The sequence below is a fragment of the Nicotiana tomentosiformis genome, chromosome 7 (genome assembly GCF_000390325.3).
Source record: "Nicotiana tomentosiformis chromosome 7, ASM39032v3, whole genome shotgun sequence".
Classification (NCBI taxonomy): Eukaryota; Viridiplantae; Streptophyta; class Magnoliopsida; order Solanales; family Solanaceae; genus Nicotiana; species Nicotiana tomentosiformis.
In genome coordinates, this window is record NC_090818.1 from 49,474,723 (window position 1) to 49,487,018 (window position 12,296).

Sequence of the window (12,296 nt, forward strand, 5' to 3'; positions counted from 1 at the left end):
TTGGGAATTTGAGGACCTGGTGTAGGGTCGAAGGTACAACTCTCATGTTGTGGATCCATGGCCTTCCGAAAAGGGCGTTGTATCTCATGTCGCCTTCGATCACGTGAAACTTCGTTTCCTGGATGGTTCCGTCTACGTTTATTGGTAGGGTTATCTCGCCTTTGGTGGTTTCACATGCCATATTGAATCCGTTTAGAACCAGAGTTGCGGGTACGATTCGGTCCTGCAGGCCAAGCTGTTCTACGACCTTTAATCTGATGATGTTGGCCAAGCTACCTGGATCGATCAACACACGCTTAACTTTAGTTTTATTCATGAGTACGGATATTACCAGTGCATCGTTATGAAGTTGATTGACTCCTTCTGCATCTTCATCATTGAAGGACAAAGACCCTATGGGTGTGTAATCTTCAGTTAGAGATCGTTTTTCTCTTACAATCGATGTTTTAGTGCGTTTAAGCACTGGTCCCTGAGGGGTATCGGCGCCGCCGATGATCATGTGAATGACGTGCTGCGGTTCTTCTTGTTCATTTTGTTTGCCGAAATCTCTAGTTTTAAAATGGTTCTTCTCCCTATCGCTCAAAAATTCTCGAAGGTGCCCTTTGTTAAACAACCAGGCTACTTCCTCGCTTAGTTGCCTGCAATCTTCCATTCTGTGGCAATGGGTGCCATGATATTCGCACGTTTGATTGGGATTCCTCTGGGCATGATCAGTCTATATGGGTCGAGGCCATTTAGTATCTTTGATGCGTCCGATAGCCGATACGATGGCAGATGCATCAACACTGAAGTTATATTCTGATAACCGGAGGTGCTTCCTTAGATACGACAGGCCTATCGAAACTACTTCTGTTTATCAGCCCCCGTGAGCCATGACCTCAATCACTTCTTTTGTTATTTTGCCTAAGGTTGTCTCGACTCACTGACTCTGTGGCTTCCGTTGTACGGTTGGTATCGATCCCCAATCGGACCTCATTCCTGATTAGTAACCTTTCGAACAGCGGGTTCAGACCCCAATTGATCATCTTCGACCCTAATTTTCGATTGGTACTGATTGTGCACATTGGCCCACGTGATGGTTGGATATTCGATCAGGTTATGCTTTAATCGATGTGAAGTCGTCAAACTTCGCTCGTTCAAACCTTGAGTGAAAGCCTAAATGGCCCAGTCGTCTGTGACTGGCGGCAAGTCCATTCGTTCCATTTGAAAACGAGATACGAATTCCCTCAGCATTTCGTTATCCTTTTGTCTTACCTTGAAGAGGTCCGACTTCCTTGCTGCGACTTTTATGGTGCCAGCATGTGCTTTCACAAAAGAATCCACTAACATGGCGAACGAGTCGATGGAGTTTGGCGGTAGGTTGTGATACCAAATCAATGCACCCTTCGAGAGGGTCTTTCCGAATTTTTTTAGCAACACAGATTCTATTTCATCGTCTTCTAAATCATTGCCATTGATGGCACATGTATAAGAAGTGACATGCTCGTTGGGATCGGTCATTCTGTTATATTTGGGAATTTCGGGCATACGAAATTTTTTGGGGATTGGTTTCGGGGCTGCACTCGAGGAAAAGGGTTTTTGCACGAATGTTTTCGAATCCAACCCTTTTATCATTGGTGGAGCTCCCGGGATCTGATCGACCCTAGAGTTATAAGTTTCTACTTTTTTATCATTGGCTTCGACTCGCTTTGTGAGTTCCTCAAGCAATTTAGCAATTTCGAGAGTAGTCACTGATTCTTGCTCATTCGACTTCACTATGGCTGGTTCTGTTCTGTGGGTGATTTCTCGGGGTGGATTGGGCTCCGGCCTGCTTTGTAGCTGGGTTTGGCTCTGCAACTGAGCTATTGCTGCCTGTTGGGCTTGCAATATTTCGAAAATCATACGCAATCTAACACCGTTTTCCTCGACATTATGAGTATCTCGAGCCGCAGACCGAGTGCCACCATAGATGCTATTCTCGGGTTTAGCATGTAGGTTCGCCTCAATGGCTACATGCGAATTGATATCAATTGGCGCTCCGATTTGAGCTCTAACGGTGTTCACAGGTGTTCTTTCAGTACTGGGTATCAAGTTATTTTCGTCTTGAAGACCGGCCCCGTTATCGATCGGTAAAGCCATTTGATTGATGGTTATTCGTAGCTGATCCGAAATTCAAGATATTTTCGGAAATAAGCGCAAAACATAATGGCGTATTTTTTCATATTCGTATCAAATAACCACTGTTATCCTTGGCCCCACGGTGGGCGCCAAACTGTTTACTCGAAAAATGGATATAGTTGAATTTATACGTAGTTCCAAGGATATGTGAAGTAACTTAATACGAATTGTAAGGATAAATAGAAATATAAATATAGATTGCGAAGAATGCGAAATAGATAAGGTTGTAAAGAAAATAAATCTTAGGACTCAACAAGTAGAATCAATTCAAGAAGCCTGAAAGAACGATTCTTTACTATGGGAGAATATAGTATTTTTATTACAATGTAAGCCTGACAAAAACTTGTCCTTTCATAAATGATAACCATACCCTTTATAGTAGAGGGACCTTGCTCTAAGCATAATAAAAAATACTTAGTGGGAGACCCATGATAAATCAGCTTTTTTACAATTTTTGCCAAGATTCTCGCTAGTGGGATTGCAACGGCTTTTGTCTGTGAGCTCGATCTTGCCTCGAGCCCTCGATATTGGTCCGAGCTCGATTCTGACTCGAACTCTCGATCTTGGCCCGAGCTCGATTCTGACTCGAGCTCTCGAATTGATTCGGGGTCAATGTTGGTTGGTCTCTGGATCATAAGCATGATAGCTTTACTCTGCATCATAGTTCGATTTGGATTCGAGCTTGATAACGATATCGAACTCGACATGGATCGGCCCCTCGGGTAATGATCGAACTCGATCGGACGTGCTAAGGCCGAAATCTATTTCGACCGTATACAATATATATATATATATATAAAGAGAGCATCCATTTCTTTTTCAATGCTGCAATCTTTTTGTGTGCAAATATTACAATTTACAGAGCATTGAGTAAAAAGAATTAGTGATGTTTAGCCATCCATTGGATAAACTACTTTGTGTAAGTAAATCATTTAACGGGCTGATTTCTTGCGTCGTTTCACAAATTATTAGAGTCATTTCTAATTTGTACTTTCTTTTGTAGTATCTTGTGATTTTGGTGCTGAACGCATAAATAAAGTCGTTTGTGGCATCTGTACGCAGATATCAAATTGATGTACCTAAAGTTATGATTTTTCCATTCTTCTCTTTTTCTTTTTTTTCGGTAGAGATTTTCTTTGCTTTGAGTTTCATATTTGGTAGCCAATCATATTCGAGCAGATTGTAAATTTGCAGGAAGGTGGTGATAACCTAACCACTTTGGACATGGTGGCCCCGACCCACTTGAAACTCTGCTAGAATACCAACACAAAAAGAAAATAATAATAATACTATAAAATAACAAAGGTTTTCAAGGTGTATTTAGATGGGGTTGAGGTTTATAAAGCCGACCTAAGCCTAGAAACATCACTTTCACAATCACACACTAATATTGTTGAAATGTTGTACCAATCATATTGCTATTATATCTTCCCCCATGTATTTTATTTCAAAATGTTCTCTAATGCAATTATTGATATCTAATTCAAGGAATATAATGCACTTTCTATTTTTAGGAGAAAAGGACCAAAAAGAACTAATAATCAGAACTCTACAAAGTTTATAAAGCTTAAAACCACTAGATAACTTTTCTCCTTGATATCTCCAAAAGGTTATAATGTTAGGTAAGATAAACTTTCAAATGTTTCATTATAACATACACAATTTTAACTCTTATATATGATGATAATGATAATATTTTAGCAGGTAAATTGATATTCAATTTTGCAAGGAGAACTACTGTTTGCTATAAGTAAAAGACTTTATTTTTTAAAAGGGCTAGTTAATTTCTTTTATCTTTATATCTTTATTGATTTACTCATAAAGATCATGAACGGCCTCTTTAGGCCAATTTCATTAATTTCTGTTAAGACATATTCGAAAAAGAAAGGCGCGCTTTAGAGCAGGTTGTTTAGGTTCTTAGTAACGATACTGCTTTGTAAAATAGAATTCACCTTTTGACTGGATCTTTGATAAAGTACGACAGCTCTTTGGACAAAAAGAAAGAGAATTCAAGAAGCATAAAGTGTTAAGTCGCTTTTAATACAGTACATAATATACGTAAAATGTAATTTATACTATATAGTTACATTATTTACTTGTTATAGTAGGTAATTTATAATGCTTTTAAGATTATAAATGACATATTTTTAAAATAATTAATTTTAAATTTCTTTATATAATCCATGTATATAACTAAACTCTTTTGTCACTATATGAGTAGCTAATTTGAATTATGAACCCCGCTGGATGTTTCAAATAATTTTTTAAATTATTTATCATTTTAGAAGTTCATGACATAATCAATTAATTTTTTTAATTTTATTCTTATAATAATTATTCAAGATAAAAATAACGCATATAAAATAAATAAAAATTATATTTTAAGACATAAATATTTCTTTTATCTCACTATTTTACATGATTTTTATGTACTTTTGAGTTGACCCAAGTTCCAACAAAGTTACAGTTACGTCTACAGTTGTAACATTTACTGATAACAGCTATCCCACCGACAATTTCATAATCTCATGACAAAAGAGAGAAATAGGTGTCCACGACTAAAAGCAGAAGAATAAAAAAACGAACAGATGTAGTTTTGAACAAAGTGCTTTGTGTAAGTCTTGTGTTCCTCAAATTCCACATACTACCATTACTTTCTTTCTTCTACTTCACCGCCCTGCAACTTCTCCCATGTGATAACAGAATCTCCTTTACAGTAAAAGGAAGCTTTTTTACAAATCTTGAAATTGCTTACTGCTTTGGGTTCTATTTTTAGACATAGTTGACTTGGGAACTGAAATGGGTGTTGCTTGAATTAACCATTAATTGGTTAAGAAATGAAGAACACAACGAATTGGAAAAGCAGAGGAGCTGAATCAGCTGCAAAAGGTGTTTTTTCACCCAAATTGACCATTCTTCTATGTATTGGATGCTTCTGTGTAGGAATGCTCTTCACTGACAGGTTCATTAATTTGACCTTTCTTCAACTTTGTGTTCAATGAGAATTTTTCTGATTTTTAATTGGATTATTTAATTGTGGATCTTTACACAAGGATTTGTCTTTCCATTTAAGTTTTAAATAGATTGTTATTGTATGTTTATATAGGGATTTTTTGGTCTGGTGAATTTATGCAATTTAGGAATTTAATGATGCCATACTTCAAAAGATCTGTAGCTACATTTTAAGCATATTATTGTAGTTTAAAATGCTCCGTTTACTGTTATGTTATCACTTCCTCAAATATTGAGCCTTTTGCAATTTTGTTCTATTTTTTCATCAATCAAAGTATTTTGGTTTATAGGATGTGGACAGTGCCAGAAGCTAAGGGCATATCAAGGACAAGACAGATTGATGATCAAAAGCTAGGGGTAGTCTCTGAGGACTGTGATCCTACAACTGTGAGTATTAATTTATGAAAGTTTAGCTGCAATTTGTGAAATGAATTTTTAAGTCATTTGAAAGTAATGGCTTTTGGTCTTCTTCTTAATTTTCAACAGAAGGGTGTGAAAAGTGAAACCAAGGATATTTTGGGGGAAGTTTCGAAAACACATCATGCTATACAGTATGTTTCTCATGCTTTTGACTTGTTGATTTGATGAATTTGATTCCTTATTTTCCTTTTTCTCAAGTATTTGGAAATAAAAAATTCCTTAGCTGTTGTCTTTATACCAAAATACAGAACACTGGATAAAACAATTTCAAATTTGGAGATGGAACTAGCTGCAGCAAGGTCTTTGCAAGATTCTATACTGAGTGGCTCTCCCATAACGGAAGACGTGAAGATCCCCGAATTGATCAAGAAGAGAAAATATCTCATGGTCATAGGGATAAACACTGCCTTTAACAGCCGAAAGAGAAGAGACTCAGTTCGTACTACCTGGATGCCAAAAGGTTTTTTAGCTTTTATTATTTGTGTGTTCTGAGTTACTCGTGGGGATACACTCCAAGTTTGAATGCATACCAAGCATTTTGATTTCTTGATTTTTGGAAAAACAGGTGATAAGCGAAAGAAGCTAGAGGAAGAAAAGGGTATTGTGATTCGTTTTGTGATCGGTCACAGGTGAGTAATACAATTAATGGTCGATATTCTCAACGTGTTGTGTATCCAGTCTATGATATTGTTGTTAGCTCTTGGTTAATTTCGGTTTGGTGTTTTCTGTAAATGGAGGGACGACTGTTTCAAATACTTCTTTGAAAATTTACCTCGAGGGTATCTTAAGGCATGTATTGAGGACGACAAAAAAAAATATTTCGTTCATCTTTTCACAATTTTGTCTAATATAATTAAAACTCAGTACTTAAAAAGAATATTTCTAAATGGGAGTAGCTTATATTTTATATTTCTCCTACTAATGGAGAGGTATTTGTCTGGAAATTTATTTACTTTTTTTTTATTTCTTTTAAATCTTATACTCATCTAATTATCCGTTATCCAGTGCAACATCAGGTGGCATTCTTGATAGAGCAATTGAGGCAGAAGACAAGAAGCATGGAGATTTCTTGAGGCTGGTAATATTAATACCTTTAAGTCTCCTCTTATATCAGATCCCACCCCTTCAAAACTAATCTAACCGTCGGACATGTCATTGTGACTTCCATAGGAACATGTTGAGGGATATCTTGAATTATCTGCCAAGACAAAGACCTATTTTACTACTGCTGTTGCTCTGTGGGATGCAGATTTCTATGTTAAAGTTGATGATGATGTACATGTAAATATAGGTAAGACCTTTAACCATTATGCCTTATTGTTTCTGCGTCGTAGATGGTTCTTAAAAATCCATGCTTGTATTACTACAACAAGTGCACTGCTATACTTAGGCTATCACTCATGCGGCAACATGCATGTTGAAAACGTCAGGTGCACTCGGAGCAACTCTAGCTAGGCATCGTTCAAAACCCAGGGTATATATTGGTTGCATGAAGTCTGGTCCTGTCCTTGCTCAAAAGTAAGCGGAGGAGTTTACTTTTGACTGTAAATGAGTCTTGAATAGATTTCCTTGACTCATCTCTATTTTGCCCCTCTTCCCCTTGCAGGGGAGTGAGATATCATGAGCCTGAGCATTGGAAATTTGGTGAGGATGGAAACAGATATTTTCGACATGCAACAGGGCAGCTATATGCTATTTCAAAAGATTTAGCCACTTATATATCTATAAATCAGTAAGTGTTTGCCTTTTCTGGTATACTTGGACTTTAGTGTGTTCTTTTGCATCACTTGCTGATCGGGATTTCCAATTCTCCTAGGCATGTTCTACACAAGTATGTAAATGAGGATGTCTCACTGGGGTCATGGCTCATTGGATTGGATGTGGAACATATAGATGATAGAAGATTGTGTTGTGGAACTCCACCTGGTAACAGTTTATTGATTTCCTGAAGTTTTGATCACTGTATCTGCATTGAATTTTTGTATTTGTCAGTTTCATTTTTCATTTATCTATCTTTTATTATTTTTCCAATCAAATAAACAATGAATGATAGGGTTAGTGATTATTGTTAATTTGAAAAGGTTGTTAAGATCCGCCTACAAGATCAAACATTTGAAATTCTCCAAGAACACTATGAGAATTCCCAATTTTGGCTAATTAAAACGGCTTAGGATTTTCCTTTTGACCTGTTTTCCTCGCCATTTTCCCCATGACTGCCCTGTAAATTTACACACAGCACCGTTCTAGTAGTGTAACTTTTTTCTTCCACATAGTTGCCTTGGACCTTTACGCACGTAGCACCAGTTTGTTACTTCTTTCTTTCTTCCTCATTGTTGCCTCATGACAGGAAAATTTGTGCATTTATTCTATCTGGTTCACTTGGTTGAGAAAAGTTCTGGAAAATTCTTGAATTGCCTTTTCCATTCCCCCCCCCCCCCCTTATGCAGTTTAGTTATCATGTCAAGTCTGAGAAATTCACTTATCTTCGTACATTAGATAACTTGAATGTAGGATGGCTAGTTACAACTACAGCTATTCATACAGGGTGTTTTGTCCTACTCCAGAAGAAGTTTGATTTTATTAATCTCCAAAATACCCGAGATGATTAATTTGATTTTGTTATCTTAATTTTGCCAGATTGTGAGTGGAAAGCTCAAGCAGGCAACATTTGTGTTGCTTCCTTTGATTGGAGCTGCAGCGGGATATGTAGGTCTGTTGATAGGATTAAGGAGGTTCATCGACGTTGTGGGGAAGGTGAGAATGCTTTGTGGAATGCAGTCTTTTGACAAAAATGCAGTATTTCTCCAATCTCTGGAGTCTCCAAAAAGATTATACCAACAATCAAAAAAACCTGATGAATCCAAGAATTGTGGAAACATCAGGTTAATAGGATATGAACTGTATGTGCTTATGTACATGTCAGTGGGAGAGGGGAGAGAGGTTGCCACTTTATCTGCTCCAATTATTATTAGGCTAAGGAGGGATACTATTGTAGGAACCAACATGTGAAGCAAAACAACCATTCTTTTTTAGATGCTTAGAATACGATTTGTTAGTCTCAACTCTCGTGAGAGGAAACTAATAAGGTGTATGCTTCAGCAAGCCCTTGCTGCTCTTATGAAGTATTGAAATTTTCCTTTTAGTCAGATACTTGCCTTTTCAGACTCCACTCGTGTCCAGTGGGATTACACTGTGCATTTTGTTGTTCTTTTAATCAGATACTTATCTCGTGCTCATAATACATCATTGTGAATCATGTCCAGCCAGTTACTTTATTTCCTCCATTCATCTTGTATGAGTCATTGCAACAATATTTGTGAAGCCTATGAACCATTAGACCAATTTGATTGGAGCATTGTCAGTGAGGATCCATATTACTGCAATTGAAGCTAAACCTGAAGGCTTTTTTGTTTTTTTTTGTTTTAATTATTCGAGAGCAAATCCACATGAACATTTCCAGCACATTTTGATAAAGTGCGCAGTTGGGATTTGACCATGTTATTAACTCAGAACACTCTTTCATAGCATGTGACTTGGTATGGGAAAAGAAAAGAAAAATTTAGCTATCTAAACATAGATTTGGTTGAAATTGAAAAAAAAAAAAAATTGAAACAGTGTTAAAAATAATTTTTTGGAAGTTGAAGTTGTATTTGAACTTGAATTTTACTTGATTAAATATTGAAGTTTTGTGAGTGGAAGAAATTTTTTGCACTCAAAAATTGGTTTGCCAGTTTTTAGAATTTGAAAAAAAAAAATTAAAATATTTTCAAAACTGATCAAATTATTTATTTTTTTGAAAGAAAGCATGCAAGCTCAGGTATTATTCATATGGGAAATGAGTACATCATGAATTAAAGATGGAGGATGCACAATCCATAAAATCGCATCAGACATGGAACTCGCGGTCCTAGCTAACATATGGGCACACTGGTTCGCCGATCTTTTAACAAAAGACAAAGAAATAGATGTAAAGTCGCACATGATCACTTTACAATCTTGCACAATAACATCAAAAATAAGAGTTGCCAGTATCAGATCTTTCCAAAGCTTGCTTGGCCAAAAGACAATCCATCTCAATAGTAATAGGTGATCTGTGATGCTGCATTTTCAACTAACTCAAGGCTTCACGAACTGTTAGAATTTCAGCCATTACTGCATCATGTGAAGCTTCCAATGGAGTACTAAATCCTCGAACAAAATTTCCATGAGTGCCGCGAATCAACATACCAGCCCATGCCCTTCCAGAGTTAACATCATAGGAAGCGTCAATGTTGCATTTCAACGTACCCGGATAAGGGGAAACCACTTAACAACAAATTCTGGCCTAGCCACAGAATAAATACTATCATCAGATCGCGTTGAAGTCCACTCTTTCCAGAAACGACCGGCTCTAAGAATGACAGTCTCTGGCCGTATAGTTTTACCATTCCAAACCAAATTGTTGCGGGCATTCCAGATCTCCCATAGAAGCATGATAGCCTCCTGCAATATTTCACTCGTGACAGCTGGTACTAGCGTTGTGAACCATTCCATGAACGAGGTTCCCACTGGCCGCCACCCCATAGAAGATTTAAGCCATGCTAGTTTTGCCGCATTGCACATAACTAAACAGTGCATGATAGATTCGGCATATTGAAGGCGTGCTGGACAAATATTGCTTTCAAGAACCTTTTTAGAGAATAAATTTTCACCAGTTGGTAAAACTCCTTTCAACGCCCGCCAAGCAAAATTTAAAACCTTTGGTCGCATTTTTAAAGTCCAGAGTTTCTTCCAGATGATACCATCCGAACTAGGAAGATTATTATTTTGTGGCACCAAGTAGCCACTCTTAACAGTATAGTTTCCTTTTCTATCTAACCTCCACATCCAAATATCATCACGGAGATTTATTCCCAGAGGAATGCGTTTGATACAATTTATCTCCTAAGCAGTAAAGAGGGTTTCTGAAGGAGATATTTTGCCGCACAGAGAGAACGCCAGATAAAGCTAGGATTCGATCCCTCGCCCGCACTAAGAAAGTCAGAGTTGCGAAAATATTTAGCCTTGAGGACGCGGCTTACAAAAGCACATGGCCTTGTCAAAATTGTCCAGCCTGTTTTGGCCTGTAGCACTGTATTGATATGTTGAAATCTCCGAAATCCCATACCACCCTCATTTTTCTGTTTACTAAGGTGCTCCCATGAAATCTATTTAATTCCAGACCTCTCACTACCTCCACTGCGCCACCAAAATTCATTCATAGCACGTTCAATAGTAAGATATGTATCAATTGGCAATGCAAAGAGAGACATTAAATAGTTCAGAATTGTCTGTACAACTGTTTTCAGTAAAATCTCCTTTCCTGCTCTTGACAATATTGCTCGTTTCCAACTTTGAAGTTTTGAACGCACTTTATCCACAATATAATTAATTGAATACCTCTTTCTTACTACGACTCATAATAGCTGGAAGCCCAAGATATTGACCAGGTTAATCAACTTTCCTTACACATTACATCAGTAGTATTTCCACTAAAAGAGATCTCTGATTTATGAAAATTAACCTGCTGGCCCGATGCTTGTTGATAAAGCATAAGGCAATTCTTAATAGTACTTGCTTCATTGTCCACTGCCTTGAAGAAAAATAGTGCATCATCTGCAAAGAAGAGATGAGAAATGGGAGAGGCATGTAGTGTAATCTTCACATCATGCAGAGTACCACTTTGTGCATAAAACCTCAAAAGTGCTGAGAGACCTTCTGCCACAATGATAAATAAGTAAGGTGATAAAGGATCACCTTGATGAAGGCCTCGTGATGGAATAATATTACCAAAATCCCTGCTAGCATGAGAAATTCGGCAGGACACGGTGCTAACCATCCTCATAACCTTCAAAACCCAATCCATAGAAAACCCAAGCTTGAGCATAATGTTCTTCAAATAGTCCCATTCCACTCTATCATAGGCTTTGCTCATGTCAGTTTTTAAAGCAACAAAACCTGTCTTTCCTTGTGTTTTCCGTTTCAAGTAGTGATTTATCTCAAAAGAAATCATGGCATTATCAAGAATAAACTTGGCAGAAATAAAAGCGCTTTGAACCTCAGAGATAATATCGTTTAAACAGTGCTTCATTCTATTTGCCATCATTTTACAAGTAATGCTCAATGACATTACACAAAGATATAGGTCTCATATCAGAAATTGCTTCAGGCTGTTTCTTTTTTGGAATTAAGACTATCTTTATGTTTTTATGGCGGGGTATGTTACTATTTTCATTAACACACCTTAAAATCGCATCGGAGACATCCTTACCCACCATCGACCAAAAACTGCGCTAGAAACCTGGATTAAGTCCATCGGGTCCTGGAGCTTTATCTGGGTGCATAGAGAAAACTGCATTTTTTACCTCATCAGCAGTAAAAGACCTATTTAAGGATAAATTATGGGCTGTCGTAACCTTACTCTCAACCAAATCAAGAACTATATGCACACCTCCTTGTTCAGAGGTGAATAAATCATCAAAAAAACTCTCACATCTTGTAGACCATTATCCCATCCACGCCACTGTCCCGAATTATCTTTCAGTTGTGTGAAAGTATTTTTCTTTCGCCGATTTGAGGCGATAACATGAAAGAATTTTGTGTTGTTGTCACCCTCTCTCAACCAGTGTTGCGTTGTTTAGCTCTCTGCTTCCAGTACATATTTTTTTGTTCAAGGGCCAGCAAATACG

General features: G+C 37.3%; 1 protein-coding gene across 1 annotated transcript; it reads left to right on the plus strand.

The window, feature by feature from the left end:
* The first annotated feature begins 4,728 nt into the window (after positions 1–4,728).
* On the plus strand, positions 4,729–8,735 carry LOC104104385 (probable beta-1,3-galactosyltransferase 4). Its single transcript, XM_009612455.4, has 11 exons — positions 4,729–5,119; positions 5,460–5,556; positions 5,656–5,720; positions 5,838–6,049; positions 6,155–6,218; positions 6,595–6,667; positions 6,760–6,880; positions 7,020–7,107; positions 7,196–7,321; positions 7,406–7,515; positions 8,227–8,735. The coding sequence occupies exons 1-11, from the start codon at positions 4,995–4,997 to the stop codon at positions 8,373–8,375; spliced, it is 1,230 nt and encodes a 409-aa protein (XP_009610750.1). The 5' UTR covers positions 4,729–4,994; the 3' UTR covers positions 8,376–8,735.
* The last annotated feature ends 3,561 nt before the right edge of the window (positions 8,736–12,296 follow it).